General features: G+C 51.6%; 2 protein-coding genes and 1 long non-coding RNA gene across 7 annotated transcripts; 1 reads left to right on the forward strand and 2 right to left on the reverse strand.

Moving 5' to 3' along the window:
- Nucleotides 1–219: 219 nt before the first annotated feature.
- Nucleotides 220–7,111, reverse strand: TMED1 (transmembrane p24 trafficking protein 1). 3 transcript variants are annotated; one of them, XM_077346072.1, is made up of 4 exons: nt 6,535–7,106; nt 5,593–5,742; nt 3,176–3,359; nt 220–1,967 (listed from the first exon to the last, which is right to left on the reverse strand). In XM_077346072.1, the coding sequence occupies exons 1-4, from the start codon at nt 6,990–6,992 to the stop codon at nt 1,749–1,751; spliced, it is 1,011 nt and encodes a 336-aa protein (XP_077202187.1). In that variant the 5' UTR covers nt 6,993–7,106; the 3' UTR covers nt 220–1,748. The 3 variants fall into 3 exon arrangements, with proteins under 3 accessions (XP_077202187.1, XP_077202189.1, XP_077202188.1); XM_077346074.1 differs by having other exon boundaries at nt 5,593–5,690; nt 6,535–7,021; XM_077346073.1 differs by lacking the exon at nt 5,593–5,742 and having other exon boundaries at nt 6,535–7,111.
- LOC143841596 (uncharacterized) lies at nt 6,480–20,887 on the forward strand. Its single transcript, XR_013232736.1, has 3 exons — nt 6,480–6,613; nt 13,047–13,164; nt 18,477–20,887. It is a non-coding gene; the product is annotated as an uncharacterized LOC143841596 (long non-coding RNA).
- On the reverse strand, nt 8,312–26,526 carry C7H19orf38 (chromosome 7 C19orf38 homolog). 3 transcript variants are annotated; one of them, XM_077346075.1, is made up of 8 exons: nt 25,969–26,526; nt 23,346–23,669; nt 18,711–18,764; nt 14,668–14,760; nt 13,015–13,042; nt 12,145–12,188; nt 10,142–10,179; nt 8,312–8,742 (listed from the first exon to the last, which is right to left on the reverse strand). In XM_077346075.1, the coding sequence occupies exons 1-8, from the start codon at nt 26,126–26,128 to the stop codon at nt 8,497–8,499; spliced, it is 987 nt and encodes a 328-aa protein (XP_077202190.1). In that variant the 5' UTR covers nt 26,129–26,526; the 3' UTR covers nt 8,312–8,496. The 3 variants fall into 3 exon arrangements, with proteins under 3 accessions (XP_077202190.1, XP_077202191.1, XP_077202193.1); XM_077346076.1 differs by having other exon boundaries at nt 25,965–26,091; XM_077346078.1 differs by having other exon boundaries at nt 8,480–8,746.
- Nucleotides 26,527–26,643: the final 117 nt, after the last annotated feature.

A 26,643-nucleotide genomic window follows, 5' to 3' on the forward strand; every position in this document is an offset into this window, starting at 1 on the left:
CTCATAGGGCTTCCAGGGCAAGAGGTGAGCAGAAGGGGCTGGCCATTACCCTCCCCCCCCCGGACTTCCTCTGCGGTGCCCCTCCAAGAGCCAAGCAGCGCCCACCGGGATTAGCTTCTGAGTAGGGATGTGCTCTTCAGCTTGGCATCTTCCAGGGCAGGAGAGAAAAATAAAGATCCATTTTGCTACACTGCAGCAGATGGCATTCGAGTCATCTCGTAGAACATTTATTATTTTAGTTTATTTAGAAAGTTCATATGTCACCTCTCCAGAGACCTGCTCAAGGTCACTCATCAGATAAAAACAAAAATTATAAACGCTATGACTGTACAGTTATCAAAATTGGTAGGGAAGCCAGTAGGAACAGCACAAGACAGCCTAAACGGCCAAAAAGGTGTGTTTCCGTGTGAAATCAGGTGCCAGGTGAGCTTCAAGCGGAAGGCCACCTGTCTCTGGCTGCCACCTACCTGGGAAGAGGCACACGGAGAGCAAGAGTGGGAAGGCCCACAGAGGCCATCTAGACCACCCCCCTGTTCAATGCAGGATCAGCCCCAAGCACCCAGGCAAGGACTGCCTGGGATGGAGAGCTCACCACCTCCGGAGGCAACTGATTCGGCTGCTGAACTTCTCGGACTGCGGACATTTCCCCCTGATCTCGGGCCAGTACCGCTCTACCAAAGGACCGCTGACCTGTTTCCTTTCCAAGCCTCCTTCTCAGAGCCCTGTCCTCCCTTTCCTTTGCCATCCGGTGGCCACCAACTTAGGGCAATCCCTGCAGGCCTTCCCAGGCAAGAGGCATCCAGAGGGGGGTGGCCGTTGCTTGCCTCTGCGTCGCCCCCCCCCACCCCGAGTGCCTTGAGGGACCCCTGCTTGGCTTCCATCGTCCGATGATGGGTTTTGCCTGCCCAGGCTGCTCCTAGACTAGCCAGGGGATCTCAGAGGCACAGGAGAGGGTGGTCAGTTACACATCACTGGGCCTGCCCTAGATTCCAAGTCAGGGTCAAGCCTTCTTAACTGTGGGTCCAGCAAAGAGCTTCTGGTGGTAACTTGGACACAAAAAGCATCAATGTAACCCGATCTCTTCCCCAGGTGACATCCGGAGACTGTGAGCATATGAAAAACAGGAGTCATGGCTCTTCTTGCCCCCGAATCCTGAAAGACGTGGGCTTCGCAAAGGCAGAGGGGCAGCCCCAGACACAACCTCCCGCTGGAAAGCAGCTCCGGCTTGAGCAGGTGGCCGCACCACAGGCTGGCACACGCCCCGTCCCCCCGTGCCCCCCAGCAGAGGGCCAAACACTTCCTTGAGAACAGGCCCTCCAATCAGAGGCAGTGGTGGCTATTCCTGAGGGAGCCGGGCTGGGAATGCAGGGCCAGGGAAGAAGAGGCCGGAGGGATGACAGCCCCCCTGGAGAGCTCTGGCCAGAAGCCGTCGGGAGGAAAAGGCAGCTTCTGGCCAGGCGCAGCGGTCCCTCCCAGATGAGGTCTACGGGATAAGCCATGTTTACAGACGTAGCCCGCACTCAGGCCCTGAGAACGCCAAAGTTTATTGCAATGTCCAAGGCACAGAAATCTGCTCTTGCTCACTGGCAGCTGCCGCACACCTCGATGGCCGCCTGGAGCCCAGTCGGCCCTTGATCTCGAGGGCAGCTTTTCGTCCATAGTTTCCTCGGACAAGGATGGCAGCAGCCTTCAAGCAGTCTGGGCCGGGAGGGCGGACCCTGGCCCATGCAGGAGGCCTGTCTCATGCGCTACATCCAAACTCGCCTCTTGTTCTCAAAGAGGCTTTTCAACAGGGACACCTGGAGAAAGGAGACGACCAGCAGCACGCTGAGGTTGACGGCGGACCAGAAGGTGACTCTGCTGAGGTTGCTCTCCTGCAGGTTGCGGTCGCGGGCCTCAAAGGCTCTCAGGAGGGCCTGCATCTGGAGACTCCTTTCCAGGCGGCTCTTCACCGTCTCAATGGATCCCTAGAACAGCAGACCGGAGAAAGACTGCTCAGAGAACCCTTGGATGGACTCGCCCGGAGAGAGAAAGACACAACGACGTTCGGCTAGAATTTGAATCCGATGGTCTGCTATAGTACCAGGTAGACCAGGGGTAGTCAAACTGCAGCCCTCCAGATGTCCATGGACTACAATTCCCATGAACCCCTGCCAGCATTCGCTGGCAGGGGGCTCCTGGGAATTGTAGTCCATGGACATCTGGAGGGCCGCAGTTTGACTACCCCTGAGGTAGACTATGCCATAAACTGTGTGTGAAGCAATTACTATGTACTATGTCCATATTGTGAACATCCTGATTGTTAACTTCATATGAACCAGGGGGAAAGAATATCTCTGAAGAGCAGGTTTTTACCTCAGAGAAAAGGTTTCTGTTAAAGATTGGGTTTGACTGTTCCCTACGATGACAGCAAACATGCTCAGTATGACTGCAGAAGATGGCAGGCCTTGTTATTTGAAATAAGAAGAGGATAAGAAATTGCTGTCACCTGGCAGCTTTTACACCGTTTTCTCACTGGGCTGAACAAACTCTGACTTGAAGATTAGTATATGTTGGCCAGCTTCCACCAAAGGATCTCATCCTATTTTATTTTTTCCTCAGCTGAGGCATTGACAGACATCAAAATCCCAATATTACCCTCAATATTTTCACCATTAAACCCCATCATTCCCCCTCCCCCGCCCCCAGCCAAGGCCTCTGACGTCAGGCCTTCCTGCGGACTGGCCTTGGACCCCTTTGGTTGAATGTAGGGGTCCCCAACGAGGTGCCCACCACCACTTCAGCACCTGCTAACACCTGTTCTGGCGGGGGGGGGGGCTTCTGCCCAGCAAGGCTTTCGATTGGCTATGCAGTTTTTAAAAATGTTGCTTGAGCAGCACCTGCCACCCCATCACAAAGACCTTCTCTATACGACTGGAGGCAAGCTCTGGGAGTCATATCGGGGCTGGCTCTGCCTCTGCCTCCTGCGGCACTCCTTCTGAAGCAGCCATTTCGCAGCAGGACCCAATCCACAGTGCCAGAATCCCAAAGGTGCCCGGGACTCCAAAAGCTTGGGTCCAATAATATTGCACTGTGCATGGATTTGGAGATGTGCTCCTCAATTCCAACATCAGTGCTAGAAAAATTTCCTCTGTCCTCAGCGCCCCCCAGCCCCCCCCCCCAGCTCTCAGCCCACCTTGATGTCCTCCATCTTAATGTCGAGCGTCTCTTCTGGCTCTGCCATTTCTGCCCAGCCGGCTAAGTCCTCATCCTCCTGGGGGCTGTCAAAGATCAGTTCAAAGAAGACGAGCTTCTCGGAGAGGGTGCTGAAGGAGTTGTCAAAGCAGAGCTTGTAGTCCCCCATCTCGGTGGGTTCAATGCTGCCGGCGGGGAAACAGAAACCAACAGGGGGGCAAAGTCAAGAAGGCTTGGACGAGAAAGGCACGCGTCTTGAGTTGTGAGTGTCCTGCATTCTGCAGGGACTAGTCAACCTGTGGTCCTCCAGATGTTCATGGACTACAATTCCCATGAGCCCCTGCCAACGTTTGCTGGCAGGGGCTCATAGGAATTGTAATCCATGGGCATCTGGAGGACCACAGGTTGACTCCCCCTGAACTAGATGACCCTGGAGGTCATCTAGGATTCTTCCACTTCAGCCACATCATCTCTATCCTCTCCGTAAGAGCTTGCTTTTAGGTTTGATTTCTCTTACAGGATTCTGTCCTCGAGAACATGATTTATACCAGGGGGCTCCAATCTTTTTAAGGCTGTGGGAACCTTGCCAAAATGGTTACAAATATTTGGTAAAATGGTGTTCAGGCTTTGAGGAGCCTTGGAACCAGCTGGAAGTGATATCAGTGGGCCATGCTAAAAGAGGATTGGGGGGGGGGGGAAAGGAGGCAGCAGGCGTCCAGGCTCCACCTCTTTCCCAGGTGCGAGAATGCCCCCCCAGGTCAATGGAAGTGGCCAGTTCCCTGCTTTCATGGCAATACTGGGAATGTGGCCAAGTACAGGGAATGGCACCTAAACCATGAGACCAACTCCTCCTCCAAGCCCTTATTAGAAATATTAAACGGAACAACACAGGCCCAGGACAGATACTGAGGCACTCCACTCATCAGTCCTCTCCAAGAAGCTGACGAGCCATTTACAAGCACCCTTTGGATGCGATCTGCCAACCAGTTCTCGATCCACCTAACAGAAACAGGATCCATACCACATTTTACCTTGTTAATAAGAATGTGGAACCTTATCAAAAGCCTTACTGAAATCAAGCCAAACTATCTCCACAGTTATCCACAGATAGCTAGCCTATCTCCATAGGCAGGAAAATAATCTCCCCTGATCTAGCAAAGTAGTAACTTTCCCCCAAAAAACAATGAGATGACGTGACTTGCTCTTGAGAAAGGCATGCTGACTCTTCATAATTACAGCCATCTGCTCTAGCCGCTCAAGGACTGAATGTTTGAGGATTTGTTCTAAAATTTTGCCAGCCTTAGTCGTCAAGCTGACACATGGGTAGTTACCCGGATCCTCCTTTTCCCCTTCTTGAAAATAGGGACAGTCTTCTGACATTACACTGCTTCTCCAAGAATCGTCAGAAATAATGGGCAGGCTCAGAAATTACATCTGCAAGTTGTTGTTGTTGTTGTTATTATTATTATTATTTCCCACCTCTCCCTATAGGCTCGAGGCGGGTAACAACAATCTCAACCCCATTAAAACTCCCATTAAAACTATGAGATACTAACATGACGGTAGAAAACCCTCATCCCTCCCCATACTAACATCGGAGATAATGGAAGAGTGCTACGTACACTTCCTAACTCCGGGGGGGGGGGGGGTGATGTCCCTGGTTCGCTGACCCCGGCCTCAACCATAAACCTGATGGAAGAGCTCTATTTTGCAGGCCCTGTGGAAAGCTGACAAATCCCACAGGGCCCGCAGCTCACCCGGGAGCTCATTCCACCAGGTGGGAGCCAGGACTGAAAAGGCCCTGGCCCTGGGCGAGGCTAGGCGTGCTTCCTTAGGGCTGGGAATGACCAGTAGGTTCTCACCCGCAGAGCGTAAAGCTCTTTTAGCATCCTTGGATGCAATTCATCTGGCCCAGAGGATTTGGTTTCATTTAAAGAATCTGTGGACTAACCTTACAGTGATCCCAGGCCACAACTTCCATCATCCCTCATCATCACGTGAAATGATTTAGCCACGTTGAGCACGATTCCACTCACAGGAGAAGCCCGAGGAGAAGTAGGAACTGAGCAGTTCAGCCCTCTCTTCAACACCTGTTACAAGGTCACTTTCCTAACCCTGCAATGGCCCTAACCGTGTCCCTATTCTTTATCTTACTCTGAATATAACTAAAGAACCATTTTTTTCTTGTTTTTAGCATTTTGATGATTTATGATCTACTTTGTAAACTGCCCTGAACAATGTATGGTAGATAGGTAGCTAATGAATGTTTTTTAATTGGTTCAAGTGGATAGCCGTGTTGGTCTAAAGTAGCAAAACAAAAAAACAGTTAAAAAAAAACCTTTTTAGCTGAGTAAAATAAGGGCCAGTGCTTTGGCCTGTCAGTGGGGCCGGACGGCCAGAAGACAAGCGCTCACTCACGTGTGCAGCCCATCCGATCTCCGGTACTCCTCAACCAGCAGCTCCCCAGCAGGGCTCTCCAGGGAGAAGTCCACGTCCAGTCCAGCTCCGCCAATGATCTGCAGGGGGCCACCGAGGACACGGTCAGGGCGAGGGGGGGCTCCACAGGAGCTGGGGAGGGGGCAGAGGGGGAGCCACGCTGGTCTGTCTTTGCCAAAGGAAGCCAAAGTGTCGCGTGGAGGTGGGAAATCCCACCAAGCCGCAGCTAACCTGTGGCAGCTTCTCCTGGGTTCTGCAAGGCAGTGGGGGTTTGCTGTGGCCTGTCTCCACCAGCCCTGCTTAGTTTCTGAGATTTGACAAGAAGGCGCCATCTTGGGCCACCTGGGTGGGGGCGAGGTCTAGTGGGGCATTTTGAAGACTGACTATGCTTATTTCAATACAAGCTTTCCTGCCTCGCAGTCTACTTCCGGATCCTGCATGAGTTCTCCTGGGCAGACTGTGCTGACAAACCCTTTCGGTGCCAAATAACACCGCGTCAGTCGCCTCCAGTGGCTGCTTGCGAGGGATTCAAGCGTGTCGGTCTGAAGTCGCACAACAAAAGTGAACTCAAGGGGACTGATGGGCTGTTCTGGCAAAGCGTGTTGGGACACAGTTTACTCGTGTACCATCCCTAGCTTTCGCCCCCCTCTGTTTCCGCTGTTGGGGCGCCTGCCCTGCAAAGCTCCCGCCCTGGATCAGTCGCGGCTGGTCTTCAAGGGGCCGCTGGACTCGGCTTGCAAGGGCATCCCCGAGGGCCCCGCCCCACTGCTGGGTTGCCAACCCTGGGGCGGGGCGGGGCCGGGGGAGGCTGGCAACCCGGAGTGGAGCCGCCCCCGAAGGGGCCTCTGGCCGCGGTCCCTGCAGCCGCCCCCAAGCCCAAACCCAAGCCCAAGCCCAAGGCCGGCCGTCCGTCCGGGGCCTCACCTGGTACTCGAGCTCCAGCGAGCCGTTGGGCGGCGCCGCCTGGAAGAAGCACTCGCGGCGCCCGGCGGGCAGCAGGAAGGTGAGCTCGGCGTCCTGGGGGGCAGGCAGCGCCCGGCACGGCGCCCACGGCGACAGCAGCGGCAGCAGCAGCGGCAGGAGCAAGAGCAGCGCCCGGGCCCCGCGCCCGCCGCCCATCGCGCCCGCCCGGCGGCAGCAGCAGGAGGAAGAGGAGGCGGCGGGCGCGGCGTGTGCTCGGCGGCCCAGGGCGGCTTCGGCGCGGCCTGGCCCGGGGAATGCGGCGGGAAGGGCTGGCAGGGGGGAGAGGCCGTAGATCCCGCTTTTCGCCGCCCCCCGAAGGCGTCTCCCAGCGGCTCCGACACGGCGACTGCGACCAGTCCCGGCTGCCCCTCCTTCCCGACTGGCGCCTTCGGGCGAGGCTTCCCGGGGGCAACGCTCATCCCAACCCCCCCCCCTCCCAGGTGAAGCCGTGCCCGGGGCAGGGGGGGTATCGCTAACTTTCCAACCCCAAAAGAGGACCTTTGCACAGGTTTTCTCAGAGCCCAAAAGAGGAAAGACGTGAAAAAAGCGGTCATCTGGGCACCCTAATTAAAGAGGCTTGAAAGCAATATTAGAAATGATGAAATGGTTGAAATGTGCTTTTTATTAACCTAGCCCCAGCCTAAATTTATCCGGAACAGCCCAGAATGGGACCTAATCGCCTTTTCGTTTTATTTGAGAGAAAAATTGTGCAGAACAATGGTCGCTGAAGCAATCAAATGCTCATCATATAGGATGGTCAGCATAGATGGTTGGTAACGTGCCAAGGGGGCGGGGAGGCAGAAAACTGCAATCACAGCACAAAAAGAAAGGCAACACCCCCCCCCCCCTGAAAAAAGCATGAACTTTCTATTTGGAAAGCACACACAATTACATCCGTGAAATATAAAGTGCTAGCATCTTTAAGATCAGCAAAATTTGATTCTGGGCATAAGCTTTCTAGAGAAATGTGTGTGCACACAAACGTTTACACCCAGGATAAAACCTGGTTCGTATTTAAAGGTGCCCCTGGACTTGGACTTCGTTCTGCTGCTTCAGACCAATGTGGCTCACCAGCTGAATAGGAAAAATATATACATCAAGCTACATCCAGTGACTACTCCCAACAAAACATGGATGAGGAAATTACAAAAAGAACCAAATGACATTCTTGAAAGCCACTAATCAAAAAAAGGTGGAAGCCTTTAACATAGATTACAGCTGCTAGCAGAACTTAATAGGTTGTGAGTGTCCTGCACAGCGGTGGTCCCCAACCACCAGGCCGCGGCCCCCTCTCCCCCCCCCCGCATTAGCCACAAAGGAAGGCAGGATATAATAAATGTAATAAAATAAAAAATAAAATACCTGCCCAGCAAAGTCAGCAGTTTACACGCCTAAGGAACTGGGTGGTGGGAACAAAGCTGCGACAGAGACATTTGCTAGACCGGGGTAGTCAAACTGTGGCCCTCCAGATGTCCATGGACTACGATTCTCATGAGCCCCTGCCATCTAAATTTCTAAACTGCCAAGGCCAAACAAAAAAACATTTAGGGGACACTGACAGAACATGGTGAGGAGACACATATTTCAATGACAAAGTAAGGTCTGCTCCAACATACAAGCAAGAAGGAATCACATTATTTATCAAAATCCTGCTGCCCATGTCTTCTTGACTCCTCCCTCCAGTCTAGCCACAGTCCTAGAACGGAAGACCACTCTGGGCTGAATTATGCTCCTTTCTTTCTTTCTTTCTTTCTTTCTTTCTTTCTTTCTTTCTTTCTTTCTTTCTTTCTTTCTTTCTTTCTTTCTTTCTTTCTTTCTTTCTTTCTTTCTTTCTTTCTTTTTCTTTGTCTCACTCAGAGATGGAGCAGAACAGCACAAATGGATGAAGCTGGCAAAATCTTCCCTTTAGGTGACCTCCGATGTCTAGTGAGGGTGGGTGGGTGGGGGGGACCACAGCAGAGAAAGGTCCCAGTGATGCCTCATAGCTCTTCTGCCTGTTGGTGCTTTGAGCAGGCTGTGGCCATAAAGGAGGAATGCTACACGCTGGAGGTCACTCTGATGCTCTGAAGGTGAAGAAGTTTGGCTGTTCCTGGTTGCCGTCAGCTGTGAGTCTACAGCTCCTGGCTGAGGAGATCTGGGCATCTCTGCTCTCTGCAGCTTCCTGGTCTCCTTTCTTGTGGGAAAGACGGCCAAGGTGGAAAGAAGCAGATGAGACCAAAAAGAAAAAAGATGGATGGGGAGAGGCAAGGGAAGAAAAAGAGCTCCATGTGCAACTGTTGATTGTGTGAACTTAGGCAGATTGTGAGTGGGTGAGCAGAAGGGACTGTGTTTGTGCTTGGCTCTTGTGGCCCTTTCTTGCAGGCCCAGGGAAATGCCAATCGCCACTTAAGGCAGTGGTTCTCAACCTGGGGGTTGGGACCCCTTTGGGGGTCGAATGACCCTTTCACAGGGGTCGCAGCAGGGCAAACAGCTTGGCTGGGGGGGTGCCATCTACACAACAGCCTTGTAGAGATCAAGATAGAGCGTTCGTCTGTCAGGAGCAGCGGAAGAGAGATCAGTAGAATTGAACTGAGAAACCCCAGAAAAAGATATACAATCATGAACAATGGATCTTCACGCCATTGTTCAGTTTTGGTTTAATTTCTGTGAAAGAACACATGCGTAATTTTATGGTTGGGGGTCACCACAACATGGTAAAGGTAAAGGTATCCCCTGTGCAAGCACCGGGTCATGTCTGACCCTTGGGGTGATGCCCTCCAGTGTTTTCATGGCAGACTCAATACAGGATGGTTTTGACATTCCCTACCCCAGTCATTAAGAGCCTCTTGTGGCGCAGAGTGGTAAGGCAGCCGCCTGAAAGCTTTGCCCATGAGGCTGGGAGTTCAATCCCAGCAGCCGGCTCAAGGTTGACTCAGCCTTCCATCCTTCCGAGGTCGGTAAAATGAGTACCCAGCTTGCTGGGGAGTAAACGGTAATGACTGGGGAAGGCACTGGCAAACCACTCCGTATTGAGTCTGCCATGAAAACGCTAGAGGGCGTCACCCCAAGGGTCAGACATGACTCGGTGCTTGCACAGGGGATACCTTTACCTTTACCTTTTACCCCAGTCATTACCATTTTACTCCCCAGCAAGCTGGGTACTCATTTTACCGACCTCGGAAGGATGGAAGGCTGGAGCCGGCTGCTGGGATCGAACTCCCAGCCTCATGGACAGAGCTTCAGACAGCATGTCGCTGCCCTACCACTCTGCGCCACAAGAGGCTCTTACCACAACATGAGGAACTGTATTAAAGGGTTGCAGCATTAGGAAGGTTGAGAACCACTGACTTAAGGGCTGGGAAACAAATTTCTTGCAGGCCAGCCTGGCCAGGGATTCTGGGCTTTTTTTGGGGGGGGGGCATCATCTGGGCACAGAATGGGGGTCACTCTGGATGGGCAGGTAGTTGTGAGTTTCCTGCGTTCTGCAGGGGGTTGGGCTAGAGGACCTGGGGAGATCCCTTCCAACTCTGTGATGCTCAGCTGTGAAGCAGCAACGTTGTCCACTGTGGATCCTTGTTTGGCAACTTACCAGGGAGGCCGGGAGCACGCAGTTATCGAAAGACAGCTCTGAGGAGGAAGAAGTGCAAAAAGGGTTAAGAGGCAGCCCAAGCCCAAAGAGATCAACACTACGATTAAATAGATCGGGGCCGCCAACCCTTGGGACTCTGCGGGCACCTTTGGAATTCGTACCCAGCATGGTCAGTCACCAAGTAGCGGCCACGGCTTGTCTTCAGCCACACAGGAAAGATTCTTTTTTTTGGGGGGGGGGGGGGTGGCAGCTAGGCTTGGGCGTTCCGGCACGCTTTGGCCACTTCAGCGGCCATTCAAGCCCGAGGCGGCCAGGGCCATGGCGCTGACCACCTCACGCTTGAGTGGTGGCCCAAGTGTACTGGACCGTACAAGCCTAGTGTCAGCTGTGCTGCCGCCCTCGGGGCGGGGTGGCCTCGAAGGCAGAGGGGGGTGGCGGAGGGCCCAATGTATCCAGGGACACAAGGGGCTTTTCTGCTAGTCAATTAGAATCCAGCAGCGGCTTCAAACAGAATGACAACTTAGACGACCCCCCAGGGAGGTCTGGCTGCTTCTGGTCATTGTTGTTGCGTCGGTCGGCCTCAAGCCAATGCCTGGTGGAGGAGCTCCTTCGGACAGGGCCCTGATTTCTTCTGGGAACTCGTTCCACCAGGTGGGGGCCGGGACAGAAAAATCTCTGGCCCCCATTGAGGACCGACCAGCCTCTTTGTCATGACTGTTATATTTGCTGTCTTGTTATAATGTTCTATGTAATGACGCTCTATGTCAACCACCCAGAGCCATATGGAGGGGCGGTATAAAAATCCAGATCTCCTGTGGCCAATCAGTGGCCTATGTGGGCAAATGCCCACCTGGTCTAAGAATCCCTGACAGCTCCATCATGCCCACAAGGGTCCTGGGGGCGGGGGGTGGTTCCTGGTCTGCACTACTGTCTCATGAGTTGTCTTGCAAGGCCTCCCTTTCTGTCAGAGACTGCCCGCTCTGGGACGGATCAATAATTAACACGGGGCCCAGAGTGACTTTGTTCTCTCTCCAAAGCCAATTTGCTGCCCCAGCAGACGGCTGATGGACAAAGCCTGTGAATCTGGATTAGGAGGGGGAATGAGTGAGAAGGTGAAGTCATATTCTGGACATTTAATGGGTATTTTAATGGGGATAGGACTATTGTGACCCGCCACGAGCCTACGGGGAGTGGCGGGAAATAAATCTAATTAATAATAATAATAATTTCCACCAGAAGGGGCTCCTGATTGAGTATGAAGGATCGCCTGATCGTAGAGGTCAGGGGTAGTCGAACCGCGGCCCTCCAGATGTCCATGGACTACAATTCCCATGAGCCTCGGCCAGCATTCGCTCATGGGACTCATGGGAATTGTAGTCCATGGACATCTGGAGGGCCGCGGTTTGACTACCCCTGGTATAGGCTCAAAAGGTTTTAAGTTTTGGGTCAGGCTACGGAGAGGGATGGGCTAGCTTGGAATTCACACGCTCAACACAACGTATTGCCCGGTGGATGATACTAGACTAGGAGCTTATTTTTTTTACTTGGGAGATGGTAAACTAGTCCTGGGAGCCAGAGGCCGACAGGCTTGTTCTTTGACAACTCTGACTGGGAAGTGCCTGGTTCAAATCCCACCATTGGGAAGACGCTGGTTCAAATTTCCAGCCTCGCCTGCCTTCCAGGGTGGTTATGAGGATAAGATGAGCTCCTTGGAACAAGGGTATGAATAACAAAACCTAACAAGAAGAAAATAAATAACCTGGGGCAAATGTCAGCAAAGATCATTCTGCAAAAACCCGCGCTGTCATGGAAGGGAGTAACTGCTTGAAACGGTTTAGTGCTCTCCTGCAGGCGAAGACACGCGGCCTCACTCCGCAGTTAGGATGCGAGAGCCACGTTGCCTCTGCAGCAAGGCAAGCCCCGAGCAGCAGAGGAGACCAGGGCCACTGGCCTGTGCTGCTGGAAGCACTCCTGGGGGTCCCGGCCACTTGCCCAGTTTGTACCTGTTGTGCAGCGCCGTCCTTCTGTCCAGCAGGAGTCCGCCTCCCTGAGCAAAGAAACACATAGCCCGTGTAAGGACCTTTTTCTTAGTCCGTCTAGGCCAGTCCTGGCAACAGCTCTACAAGGTCTCAAGCGGAGGCATTTCCCATCACCTGCTACCTGATCTTTTAACCCAGAAGGTACCCCTGGGACCTTCTGCAGGCCAGGCAGGGGCTCTGCCACTGAGACTGTTAGCAGGTCCAGCTAGAATATTTTGGCTCCTCCAAGGAAAGCTGTCCCATAAGCTCCTTGCCTGCCAACGGCAGAAGGGCCACTGGCCCGCCCACATCTCCCAGAGGACAGGCAAGGCTGTTCCTTTAGCTAGGGTGAAAGGGAGTAGGGCCTAGGCTCCCCAGCCTGTGCCTGGGGCCTCAAGCACGTCCTTGCTTATGCCCACAGGTGTGACACCCAATTCCGATTAGAACAGCATGTTTGGACCTATATTCCCAACCTGAAATGGTCCTGAGGATTGCTGTTTGGCCCACTGGATTTCCCTAATGGACCCAATTGTACCCTCCCTCCTAACACACATGCCTCAGGAGAAGGAGCTGAAGCCACAGTTGCCATTTGCATGAGGAGGAAATGTGGGCACAGGAATTGAACAGACCCCACCACTCCTGCCCGACTGTCACTCCCCAGGCCTGATGTCATGGCCCTCTGGGATGATTCAAAATGGCCCCAGGCTCCAGGAAGAGCTGTCTGTTGTTTTTTCCATGCTGTGAGACCTGCTGAAAGTAACCTCTCCAGAGTAGCATCCACAGGAGAACATCCACCAGGCCAACCCCCCTGCCCAAGCCAGAAAGGTTTTTCTGTTGAAGATAAGTATGCCTTACTTTTTCTTCTGTCGTCTTCTTTCCTTAACTAGTGAGAAAAGAAAAAGAGGGAATGAGAGTTATCTGGTGAAGAGAGATACAAAAGGCATTGCGAAGTCTCCTGAAACCCAAATTCCCAGAAGTCCAGTTGAAAACAGCAGCTGTAAGCAGGTGAGGGGGTCTGTCCCTGATCAACCTGCAAGGATCTCAGTGCCTCGAAGGGGAGGGAAGTCACTACACAAGGGGGATGCCCTCATTTTCCTCACTACTGGAGCGGCAACAGATAAAACTCCTCAGCAGTGGCTGGTCTCTCTGTGGTCTCCCTGCCACACTCCCCCCACAGTGCTGTGCCCACACCATGGGATTTGTCAGTTTCTTTGGATTGCCTGTTTCCTATTGATATGCTGTTGTAAAACTAAGGCAGAATCTGAACTTACTTTGTTTATTCTATTGTCAATCCTGTTGAATTCAGATCGATTTGAACTCAGGTCTTCCTCTTCCCCCCCTCCCCATTGAAACAGGAAAGTATTCTGCACGTGGTTAGGGTAATTCAGAGGGGGGGGGAGCCAAGCCTCTTTCTTTCTTTTCTTGAAGGGGGGGGGGAGAGGATCAAAGAAGGCAGAGGAGGGAGAAAAAAATCCAAGACCAACTGAAGTTGAGAGAAATCAGGGGCTTCTCCTTTAAGGCAAACTTGTCACATGAGCAGCTTTGGCAAATCAGGGGTTCTGGAGCAAAGCCCAGATTCAAAACAGCCTGCTTTCTCATTTCGATTCTTAAAATATTGAGGTTTAAAAGCACTCTAAAGGTAGGGTGACTCTGGATCAATCCTTCTTGCTGCAGAAGGGAAATGTAAATCGCCCAAAATCAAAACGGAAATCGCCTTCTGGGTAGACTGCAGGGACTGAATTGACCTGGGATTGGAATAAAAGCTCCGTGGAGTTTACACCTAGGTGCAGCAGGTTCTGTTGCAAAGATACCCTTTCCTGATATCTCTTGTCGGGAAAAGGGCTGGAGTCATTAAAAAAGCCAAGCAACAAATGCAAGCGGAGAATCCAGAGGTCTTGTTGCTCCTGTTGTTACAACGATAGAAAGATACGCCATTCTATGTTGGCTCCATGTTTATTGTAGATATGTTTTTCTTTATCTTTTCTGCTCTCCTCCTCTAGTTCCGGGCGCTGGGGTTAGTGTTGCTGCTGTTTGTAAAGTGTTTTATGTGACAGGTGTTTTTATCTTGTCAAAATTATGAAAAGAAAGAAGAAAACTGGAAAAGCAGTTTCAAGAAGGAAAAGCCCTCTATGGTGGGGGGAGGGAGGAAATGGCTACCATGTTGGGGGGGGGGGAATCTTAACTTTCCCTCACTCAGCAGCAACCTGAGCTTTTTTGCAATCTTTACCAAAACTTCAGAGGTTGGGAAAAGACTGGAGAGGAGTCAGGGAAAACCCAGGAAGTGCCTTGATGCACTGTGTTGCTGTGGGGAAACAGGAGAAAACCCCTCCCATATCCTGACGGCCCTGAATCCACGGTTGATACTCCATGCTGAAATGGCCACTGCCTCTCTCTCATGGTGGTTCAGGGGGAAGTGGACCTTGGCATCCTCTGTAACCCTCGGCCCTCACAAATCTAGAGCTGGCCCTGAGGGGGACTGCAGAAGCCGAGCTTTTGTTGTTCACGTACAGCGTCCGAAGGCCATCGCCGCCCCCAGCAGGACTGTCACCAGAAGGAGCCCTCCAGTCACACTCAAGGCAATGAGGAGAATCCGAGACGGATCTAGAAGCAAAGGCAGGAGGGCAGCTGCAGTCAGTGACTCCGGACACAAGTGGCAATTCCGCTTCTTTCCTAAGGCGGCATGGCAGGGGAGAGCTAGGGGTCCAGGGTATCGGCCAGGACAGGCTGGGGGGAAACTCTAAACATCTGTTGTGTTTTCAGTATTTTTCCGAACCATCATAGAAAATGCTGGACTGTCCAGGTCAACGGGCAACTATATCCAGCCCAAACATCCCTGTTTGACTACCTGACTGGATCAGGGCAATGCTGTGGACATAATATATCTGGATTTCAGTGAAGCTTTTGATAAGGTTCCACATGATATTCTTGTTGACAAGTTGGTAAAGTGCGGTATGGATCCTAATTCTGTCAGGGGGATCAATAACTGGTTGACAAATTGTACCCAGAGGGTACTTGTTAATGCAGGGGTAGTCAACCTCCGGCCCTCCAGATGTCCATGGACCACAATTCCCAGAAGCCCCTGCCAGCAAATGCTGGCAGGGGCTTCTGGGAATTGTAGTCCTTGGACATCTGGAGGGCCGCAGTTTGACTACCCCTGTGTTAATGGTTCAGCATCCTCTTGGAGAAGAGTGACAAGTGGAGTGCCCCAAGGATCTGTCCTGGGGCCTGTGTTGTTCAACATATTTATAAACAATTTGGATGAGGGATTAGAGGGGATAGTTATTAAATTTGCAGATGATACTAAGCTGGGAGGGGTAGCAAACACAACCGAAGGCAGCAACAGAATACAGGATGATCTTGATAGACTCGAGAACTGGGCTAAACTGAATAAAATGAAATTCAATAGGGACAAATGTAAAGTTCTGCATTTAGGTAGGAAAAACCATCTATACCAATATAGGATGGGACTCTTGGTAGTGTTATGTGTGAAAAGGATCTAGAAGTCATAGTAGGCCACACACGGAACATGAGTCAACAGTATGACTCAGTGGCTAAAAAGGCAAATGGGATTTTGGGCTGTCTCAAACGGAGTATCGTGTCCAGATCACGGGAGGTGATGGTACCGCTTGACTCTGCTCTGGTTCGGCCTCGCTTGGAGTACTGTATTCAGTTTTGGGCACCCCACTTGAAGAGGGATGTAGACAAACTGGATCGTTTCCGAAGGAGGGCAACAAAGATGGTGAGGGGTTTGGAGACCAAGATGTATGAAGAAAGGTTGGGGGAGCTTGGTCTGTTTAGCCTGGAGAGGAGACAACTGATAGAGAGGAGACAATTTCAAGTATTTAAAAGGCTGCCATATAGAGCAGTGTCCCCAACCTTTTTATCACCGGAGACTGGTCAATGCTTGACAATTTTACTGAGGGCCGGGGGGGGGGGTAGTCTTTTACCGAGGGACATCACCGCTTCCTGAGCTCCTGCTCCACTTGCTTTCCTGCCGGCGCACCTGAGTTCTTGCCGCCCATTGGGAGGCGCTGCCAGCAGCAGCTGCGCAGTGCCATGCTGAGGGGGAGCCCCAGCCATGGCAGCCGCCGGAGAGCACCAAAGGCAAGCTGGAGGCAGAGTGGCAGGGCAGCAGCCGGGGAGGAGGACAAGGAGGAGCCAAGACCAGTACCGGTCCCCAGACCGGGGGTTGGGGACCGCTGATATCGAGGATGGAGCAGAGTTGTTCTCTCTTGCCCCGGAGGGACAGACCAGAACCAATGGGATGAAATTAATTCAAAAGAACTTCTGTCTAAATATCCAGAAGATGTTCCTGACAGTTAGAGCGGTTTCTCAGTGGAACAGGCTTCCTCGGGAGGTGGTGGGTTCTCCATGTCTTGACATTTTAAAACAGAGGCTGGATAGTGCAGGGGGTTGGACTAGATGACTCATGAGCTTCCTTCCAATTCTATCATAGAATCATAGAATCATAGAGTTGGAAGGGGCCATACAGGCCATCTAGTCCAACCCCCTGCTCAACGCAGGATTAGCCCTAATCATCCTAAAGCATCCAAGAAAAGTGTGTATCCAACCTTTGCTTGAAGATTTCCAGTGAGGGGGAGCTCACCACCTCCTCAGGCAGCCTATTCCACTGCTGAACTAGTCTGACTGTGAAAAACTTTTTCCTGATATCTAGCCTATATCGTTGTACTTGAAGTTTAAACCCATTACTGCATGTCCTCTCCTCTACAGCCAACAGAAACAGCATCCTGCCCTCCTCCAAGTGAAAACCTTTCAAATACTTAAAGAGGGCTATCATGTCCCTTCTCAACCTCCTTTTCTCCAGGCTGAACATTCCCAAGTCCCTCAACCTATCTTCATAGGACTTGGTCCCTTGGCCCCAGATCATCCTCGTTGCTCTCCTCTGTACCCTTTCAATTTTATCTACGTCCTTCTTGAAGTGAGGCCTCCAGAACTGCACACAGTACTCCAGGTGTGGTCTGACCAGTGCCGTATACAATGGGACTATGACATCTTGTGATTTTGATGTGATGCCTCTGTTGGTACAGCCCAAAATGGCATTCGCCTTTTTACTGCTGCATCACACTGCCTGCTCATGTTTAGTTTACAATCCACAAGTACCCCAAGGTCTCGTTCACACACAGTGCTACCTAGAAGCGTATCCCCCATCCAGTAGGCATGCTTTTCATTTTTCTGACCCAGATGCAGAACTTTACACTTATCTTTATTAAATTGCATCTTGTTCTCATTTGCCCATTTTTCCATTGTGTTCAGATCTCGTTGAACTCTGTCTCTATCTTCCGGAGTATTTGCCAGTCCTCCCAATTTGGTGTCATCTGCAAACTTGATGAGTAGTCCCTCCTATGATTCTATGATTCTAAATTCCGTCTAAACCTCCGGAAGAAGTTCCTGACAGTTAGAGCGGTTTCTCGGGAACAGGCTTCCTCGGGAGGTGGTGGGTTCTCCATCTTTGGAAATTTTTAAACAGAGGCTGGATAGCCATCCAACAGGCTGATTCTGTGAAGGCTTAAGGGGGTGGCAGGTTACAGTGGATGAGCGATTGGGATGTGAGTGTCCTGCATAGTGAAGGGGGTTGGACTAGATGACCCAAGAGGTCCCTTCTAACTCTATGATTCTACGGAAGCAGCCGTGCAAAAGGCACTGCTAGTTCTCTCTGGCCAAATAGAAGCAGACAGTGTGATGCGGCAGCCAAGAAGACAAAGGCAGCCTTGGGCTGTATTAACAGAGGTATCACCTCCAAATCGCAAGATGTCATAGTCACTATGCTGTATACTGCATTGGTCTATGAATAGATGCATATGCATTTAAACGCAGAAGTCATTTTTAGAAAAGTTAGCTCGCAGTCTCTTTAAAAGAGGAGAAAGGTGATTGGCTGCCTGTCTTGATTGACAGGGGGAAGAGAGGAGCGTGTATAGCACGTTCCCCTCTTATACCATTTCAAACAGCCGTGCAAAATGCCAGGAAGCGCAAGATGGCAGCAGAGGATACAGCAGGTGAGGAATTCCATGAGGCGCTTCTTTTTAACTTTACGCCATTGCGCTGGCGTAAGGCTTTTTTTTTCCTGTGCGGAATGGCCCTGTTTATTTACATTGTAGAGCAACCACTGGTGAAAACAGGCAGAAAGCAGATATTTTAACCTAGGATCCTGTTCTGGTTGACTCTTTACTTTGATCCTTTATTAAACATATAGAGAGGAAATTACTATACATCATTGCCTTGGTGATTCCTGTTCTTATTCTTCTGAGTTCATATTAAGGAATCTATGGTTTAATATCACACCATTTTAATCTACACAGGTCATCAGAAGTCATGCTGGAAAAGATCCTCCCTGGCCAGACTCCATTTCTGAACACCTGGTGGGCACCAGAAGGAAGGAATCCCTGCTGGGAACATCTGATTTAATGAAAGCTATTAACGAATGGCCTCTTCCGTCTACTTGGCCTTCCTCTGCCATTTCTGCTGTGTTCCTCAGTCCTCCTTCACAAACAGCTGCAGGCTGCCCTCATTTTGCATTTAGGAAAATGGCTCACCTTGACAATCAGACCCCGGAGGACTAGTTGGAGGGACCGTACTCACAACAAACGCTGAAATAAAAGAAGAGATGATGAGGCAGTTTTCTCTTTCTGAAAAGGGTTTACATGGGTAGAATAAGAATCATGCCATCCCCACACAATATCTTTGGGGTATGATCTTCAAGGCCAACCTGAAAACACAGCAGCATCCCATAGTCTGGCTGCTTGAGGCTTGTTACCTAGAAAGTAGAACTTTATTACTTGTTATTACTTTATTGTGAGGGAACATCATGCTAAACAGGAATGGCAGACCAGCAGCTTCCAGCTATCTCTCTAAGCTCAGATGAAGAGGTTGTAGAATGCATGTCCAGCCCACAAGGTGGACAAAGGGAGGGAGAGGGCAAGGAATCCCTGAGAGTAGCATTCTGGATAATAAAGGTACAGCAGAAAGAGTCTAAAAAGGTAGGGATGCCCCTGGTGTGGGGAGAAATCCCCTGTTTTCATGCCCCAGTCCCCACCACCAATCAGCTGGCCAGCGATGGGGGGACATACCTCCCCCAAAAGGAGGAATATCTTAAATTTCAGTGATATGTCTACATGACTTCAATGACACCCACAGGTAAAGTAAGCATGTTGGGGCTTTCAGGTGATGCTCTTCTTGGAGGGCAAAAACTCTATGGAAGAAGCTACTTTTATCATAGAGTTATTGCCCCAAAACCACAGTATCACCCCAACGTCCCCGATGTGCCTACATCACTTCCGGATCCTGTTAGAAGTCACGTGGACACATCATGTGGTCACCATTGATGAAACCATCTGGTCCCAGTAAGCCCCTCCCACAACCCCCATCTCCAGCTGGCTGCCTGGGGGGACCTGCCAACTCAAGGCAAAGAGCAGCCAGGTCGCCCCAGGCAATAGAGACAGTCCCCTGGAGGAAATGGCCTCTCTGGAAGGCTTTTATTTTCTGCACATGCTCATTTTGCTATATCATTTTAACAATAGGTTAAGTGGGTTCTATGAAATCCCAACTACCCTTTTTCAAAAGTCTCTTTACAGAGGTATAATGGAAAAGGCACATCCCCACAAGGAAGACTTGCGTTTAAAAAGTTACACGAATTGGGCTTGATGTGTAAGATGTTTTCACATACATCAAACATAACTGTATTTTTTTTTTTCAATTTTAATTATTTTTATGTTGAGTTGAAGATCTCAACATAACAAAACTGCTGGTTTTATAATTTCGAAATCATCTGAAAAGGGGGATATTGCAATGTAACCCTGGAGCATTATGCGTGCTACCTGTGGCCGTAGAGAAGGGTGCCCCTCATGCCCAGCCTCCCGGATGTGTACAGCTTGTGTCTCCATGTCCTTTCAATTTTGGTGGTCGATGATTACTCCAGGGGGCTTTACGCACCGGGATCTTTGTTGCAAATTGGTCACTGAATGAAAAATCACCATTTAAAATAGTGGAATTCGTCGTTATGCATACCTGCCTTTGTAGTTTTAATCCAGTTGCGTTTTGTAGCGTTTCCCACAGCTTCCGGTCTCGGCAGAAAAGGAAGCGCTATTGCCAAGCTCATCCCGCCCCTGGCCGTCAAGCAGCCAATGGGCAGCCGTTAGCATGCTCCCAAACAGCCCCTTTCCCTTTAAGAAAGGTTTTTTTTTTAAAAAAAACAGACCCATTGTAACAAATCTGTGTAGATTCGTTGCAACGGAGAGACCCATCCAGCTGCCTATCCAGCTGCCTAATGTGAGCTGTCGTTTGATCGTATGATCGTTGCCACGCTGCCTCGAGTGAAAAAAAAAAATCCCCCCCCCTCTCACGGGCCCGATTTTCGGCTGAATTAATGTGTAAAAAATAAAGGGACTTTATTTCAGCAAACGGGCTTTTATGTGGTTTGTGCTTAGTGACTAAAGGTGAAGGACTGAAGCCAGGGAAGCCTCTAAACAGAAAGAGGCTCGCTGGTGCGTTTATCCCCGCTCGCTCGGAGAAAAAAAAATGGCGATCGCTTCGCCGGAAGTTTGGAGGACAGGCTCAGGAGGAGGGACTTTGAAGAAACCGCAACAATGTTAACGCACAGGTCTTTTTCGCTAGTGTTGCAGATTGGTTGCAAGAGTGTAGCGCTTTCCGGAGGGTGAATCCACTTTTTGGGATTCCCCTGAAAGCGCTACAAGGAAGCGCTTTTTGCAGATTGGTTTCAGGTGTGTGGCAGATTGTCTACGATGTCGTGCGTTATGGCAAATCAATAGCGTTTCCAATTGGCAACCATTGTGCGATTTTGAAGGCGTGCAAAAAGCCCCCAGGATTTCCATTGCATTTTCTGTTGCGCATCTTAAAAGATTTTCTCTTTGGCTACTGCATAAAATGTTTTCACATCAAAAACGAATGCTGGGAATTCGGAGAACTTGGGCAACCTTTCATTCTGGTGGCATGTTGATATATTGACACTTAGGTGCCTTTACAAAAATAAAACCACTTGTCTGGTGGGGAGGAGTTATTAAATGACTAGGGATAAAGCCCATTTCTAAAAATGGGCAGAGTAAGGGTGTCGGGCGCAGGGCTCTCCCCGCGCGTAGGCAGGGGAAGGCAGCATAATGGTGGCAGGGGGGCACCGGGGCAGTGGCGGGCAGCGGCGCAGCTGTGGGGGGTGCGGCACGGGCGACGGGGACGGCAAACACGCGTGCATGCTGCAAGGGGGGCGGGCCTGTGTCGGCGCGCAGGGCAGGGAAACCAGGCATATTCGGGACTCCGTGCATGCCTGGTTCAGTTTAGCGCTGTGGTGGCGCCTGTGTGGCCTAGCCGCAGTGCTGGGGGAATGTGAGGAAAGGGGCGGCAAAGTGGAGGACATTGGGAAGGAAGTAGGTGAGCGGCAAGCGGTCGGGGAAGGGGGCGGTCGGGGTGGGGGTGGGAAGGGCAGGGACGGCGGGGGGGTCGAGAGGTGTCTAGTGGCCGTCGGGCCGAGGTGGCGGGGGCGCCGGCGTGGGAAGGGGCCTGGGGGGCGTAATTGGCGGTGGGTGGGTGGGTGGGTGCATGGGTGTGTACGTGCATTTTCAGTGTGCAGCAAGCGGCAGCGGTGCGGGAAGGGGTCTGGGGGGGCCAGAGGGGGTAGTTGGCGGTGGGTAGGTGCGTGTGTGTGGTTGTGCGTGTGTGTTTGGTGGCCGGGAAGCAGCAGTGGCGTGGGACCGGATGTCGGGATCGGGGGGGGGGTAGTTGGCGGTGGATGGGTGCATTTGTGGGGGGGGCGGGAAAGGGGCAGGGACGCCGTGTCTCCTTTCCCAGGGCCGTGGGGAAGCCAGCGGGAGGAGTCACTGTGGTGGAAGTCCGCTTCTCCTTCTGCGTGGCGAGTCCCCTGCTGGCCGAGGCCAGGCCAAGCAGCACATGGGTAGCCACGCGAAGGCCACGGCCCTTGAGTGCCACTCGGAGGGGCTCCTGATTCGCCCCTCCGAGTTTTTATCACGGACAGGGTCCACCCTAACTCCTCCCCAGGAGAGGTTAAAGATGTGACAGTCCAGTACTAAAAAACAGGACGAGGTGGGAAGCAATTGAGGGGGACACAAAGAAAATGGACAGAAATGAGTGAAAAGACAACTCACAATTGGCTTCCAGAAAAGGATAGGTGTAAAAGAACTGGGAAAATGGGAAAATAACACAAAATGTTGTGAAAACTAAAGACACAAAAGGGACCAGAAATGATGAAAAAAAGGGGGGAAAGCAGAAAATGTCTCTTCTGACTGGGAAGCATTGGTCTCACCTGGCCATTTAACCTCTAGTGAAGCCATCCCTCGATGGACTGGGGCCTGTTAAATGTGCCCGTAAAACTAACAACGCAATCCTAAAGCGTGTTTCCTAGTTATGAGCCCCACTGAACAGACCGGCTTAGGGGTGCAATCCAAAGAGCACTTTCCTGGAACTAAGCCCTGCTGAACATGGTGTAGACCTGCCCACTGGGGTGTCAGCCTCCAGGTGGGGCCTGGGGATCCCCGGGAATTACAGCTCTACTCCAGACTAAAGAGATCGGTTCCCCTGAAGAAGACGGATGCTGGGGGAGTCTATGACACGGAAGCCAACAGAGATCCCTGTCCTCCTCAGCCTCCGTTCCCAACTCTCCACATCTTTCCCAACCTGGACCTCCTGTGCTGGTGGCGAGGGGTTCCTGGCCCGCCTACCTGTCCAGCAGTAGCCTCAGCAGGCCACATTTGTCATAAGTAGCCCTTCCCATGAAGTGCAGTGGCCTCACTTGCCGATCCCCCGCCTGCAGGCAGGGATGCCAGCCCCCAGGCAGGACCTGTGGATTCCCCGGAAAGGCTACAGAGATCAGTTCCCCTGGAGAAGATGGTGACTTTGGCAGGTGGACTTTATGGCCTTGTACCCCCCTGAAGTCCCTGAGCTCCTCAAGTCTCCAGGATTTTCCCAAATGGGAGCTGGCAACCCTCCCTCCCATTCCCCGTCCATGATCAGGGGACCCAGTGCCACTTCAGGTGATGTCCAGACGACTGAGATATGAAGATCATAAAGACCTTTGGACAATGGCTGCTCTGGTAAGGTGGATTCAGCATGTTGCCCCTCTCCAAACACCAGCATGGCCAGGCTCCTCTCCCAATCTCCAGGGATTTCCCAGCCCAGAGGTGGCAACCCTGCCCACAAAGCCTTACCCTCCACTGTAATTTCCACAGTGTCGCTGCGCTGAGAGGGCTGCAGCTGGCTCCCATTGAGCACGCCATACTGGCATCTGTAGGTGCCTGTATTGTGGGAGGTCACGTTCTCCAGAAGGAAAGCCACGAAGTGCTGGGCTTCTGCAGCCGGAAGCATCTGCAGGGGCCGTGCCTGGCCTACCAGGAGCAAGTAGAAGTGGGCCCCAGTGTATTTTCTGGGAGCCACACAAAATATCTTGACAGAGTCCCCTTCCATTAAGGGGTCTGAAGGCATCTCCAGGTAAATAAGCGGAAGAGGAAACTGGCTGGAAGCCCCCTGGGAACCTGAAAGAGCAGGAGACAAAGAGGGAGGCATAAGGAATGAGAGTTCATGAATGCTTTAAAAATTAAAACAGAGTATGTCAGAACAAGTTTATTTATGGCTGAGTCCAGTAGCACCTTAGAGGCCAAGATGTTTTGGATATGAGGGAGCTTTGACTCTCAAAAGTTCATTCTCCAAAATTCTAGTTCAGGGGTAGTCAAACTGCGGCCTTCCAGATGTCCATGGACTACAATCCCATGAGCTCATGGGAATTGTAGTCCATGGACATCTGGAGGGCCGCAATTTGACTACCCCTGAACCAGTTGTTCTCCTGCAGACCAATGCAGCTGCCCTCAGAAACCAACAACGGCTATTGCGATTTTAACGCAAAAGACATCAAAATTTAGAAACAATTCAAAGAACATACAGAATTTAAAAGAACGAAAGATGAACAAGTCCTGGACTGATACAGATTTCCTACCAAAGAACTGTAAAGACTACTTGCTACCTTACTCAGATTTTCTTGGCTGCAAATGCAGAGAGCGAGCGTGTGATCTATGGAGAGGCCTGCAACACGCTTTCTGTCCTTTCATGCACTGGTGTTTGCTCATGCTTTTTCAGCATGGCAAGTGAGTGGGAGTGATCAAGCCAGCGCAAGGGCCCATAGTGCGCGAAGTCACAGGGAGGGTGCTCCCTTTCTTCTGTACCAATTGTGCTCTCTGGAGACTCTTCGGTGACAGCACCACAGACGTGGAGAAGGACGGCCTTTTGAATGGAACGGTCTTGTCTGGCTCTGGTCATTCGTAGCCTGAAGGGCAACATTTGGAATCCTAGTTTTTCTCCTAAAAGAGTCCCCAAAGATGCTATTTATCCTATTGGAGCCGGGCCGTCGCCCCCAAGGAGGCAAACAGGAGTTCCACAGAACTACTGTAGATCTGGAAAAATGACACAAGGTCTGGTTTGCAAGTATTGCAATGACTGAAGCGACCTGCAATCCGTGCACGAATGAGAGATCACACCGTTGACATTTAGGGCAGCCTTCGGAAGAGAGCTAATGACCGATAAGGAGACATCTTCTTTCATTAAGTCACTCTGGTACTTTGCAGCTCTTACCTTGGAGCTTTTATTGGCTGCAGGACATATTTTATATGTGTTAAGAACTGGCGTGTGTTAAAACCAGGCCTCTGAAGAAGACCCCATGAGGGTCGTAACGTGTTGGTCTGTCGGTTCATATTAGGGGCGTGCGCTTTGGCTCGGTTTGGCTGCCTCGGCGATCACCAAGGCCCAAGGTGGCCACTCCTCCCTTCTGCGCTGCAGCCGCTTTGGGCTTTGGTGATCGCCGAGGCAGCCAAACCAAGCCGAAGCACACAACCCTGGTTCATATAGTGCATAGCACACTGTTTTGCAATAGCCTACGGCGGGGGTCATCAACCCCCGGCCTTGGTACTGGGCTGCCGGCGGCCGCACCTGCCTCCCCCCCCCCAGTGAGAAGCTAGCCGGGCTGCTTTGCTAGCTTCTCACTGCGGGGGGGGGGGGGAGGCAGGCGCGGCCACTGGCATGCCGGCGGACACAAACGCGCATGTGTGGAGCTGCCACACATGCATATTTGTGCCCCCAGCGGATGCAAACGCGCATGCGCGGCACCTCTGTGTATGCGCGTTTGTGTGGAGCTGCCACGTGTGCGTGTTTGAGCAGAACTGAACTGAGAAACCCCAGGAAAAAACAATTTATTACCGATCATGAACCATGGATCTTCACACCATTGGTCAGTTTCGGTTTAATTTCTGTGAAAGAACCTTTGCACAATTTTCTGGTTGGGGATCATCACTGCATTAGGAAGGTTGAGAACCTCTGGCCTACGGGCTGTATGTGTGTTTTTAATTCCTAACTTTTTTTTTAAATTGTGCATAATAAAAGTAATATAACTTTAACAACAATACAGACATTCAACCTTGAAGGTCCTAACTGTCACCTGTTGGGTTTTTCCAGTTCCAGGATAAAGAAACCTCACCAACATTTGGGATCTTCATGTTTTGCCCATCTACAAGTTCCGCTAGAGCAGGGGTAGTCAAACTGCGGCCCTCCAGATGTCCATGGACTACACTTCCCATGAGCCCCTGCCAGCAAATGCATGAAGCCTTGGGAAGGGCAGGGGTGGGGAAGGGCGAGACCTCAGCAGGGTGCAAAGCCACGGACTCCGCCCTCCCAAGCAGCCATGCCTCCCAGGGGAACTGAGCTCTGTCGGCTGCAATAGTGGAAGTTGGCAGCCAGAATCCAGGAAGGGCCCACTTGCAATACAGGGTAGAAAGAACTCTTACTTGCCAGGAGAAAGAGGATTTTCAGGCCGACAAGCACATGGAGCATCTCGCCTCTTGTGCCTCGGGAAAGCCAGCTGAGCACCGCGATTCTTTTGCTGGACATGAAAAGAGGAAGCCTTCTGCTCCGTTTCATCATCCCAGGAGGAAACTGCAGCCACTCCCATGCTGGCTTTTGCTGCTTGAGAAACCTTATTGGGCAGAGAAGGCGGGGGAGGTTTTAAAAGAGGCAATTAAAAAAAATGTCCCGACCCGGATGACCCAAATCTCAGAAGCTAAACAATTAATTCTTAAACGGAGAATTGGGCCCGGGCTGATGCTCCGCTGGTTGTGGGCCTGCTCCCCACCTTCACATGACCTTGGTGCCACCAGGCCGGCCCTGATTCAGGCCCTCTGTTGCCCTGCGGCAAGGGAACATGGATTTTTCTACGTTCCCTTTTATGCCCCACATGGGGCAGGCCTGTATGGCAGGGGGAAATGGGGGCTTCCATGCCTGGCTCCTCCCCAGCCCTGGGCCAACTGCACCGTCTCCAGAAGGGACACATGCCCAAGGCAGTTCTGCGGGGCTGCACTGGGCCACTGAGCTGCCTAGGGCAGGGGTAGTCAACCTGTGGTCCTCCAGATGTCCATGGACTACAATTCCCATGAGCTCCTGCCAGCGTTTGGTGGCAGGGGCTCATGG

Source organism: Paroedura picta, chromosome 7, assembly GCF_049243985.1.
Source record: "Paroedura picta isolate Pp20150507F chromosome 7, Ppicta_v3.0, whole genome shotgun sequence".
Taxonomy (NCBI): Eukaryota; Metazoa; Chordata; class Lepidosauria; order Squamata; family Gekkonidae; genus Paroedura; species Paroedura picta.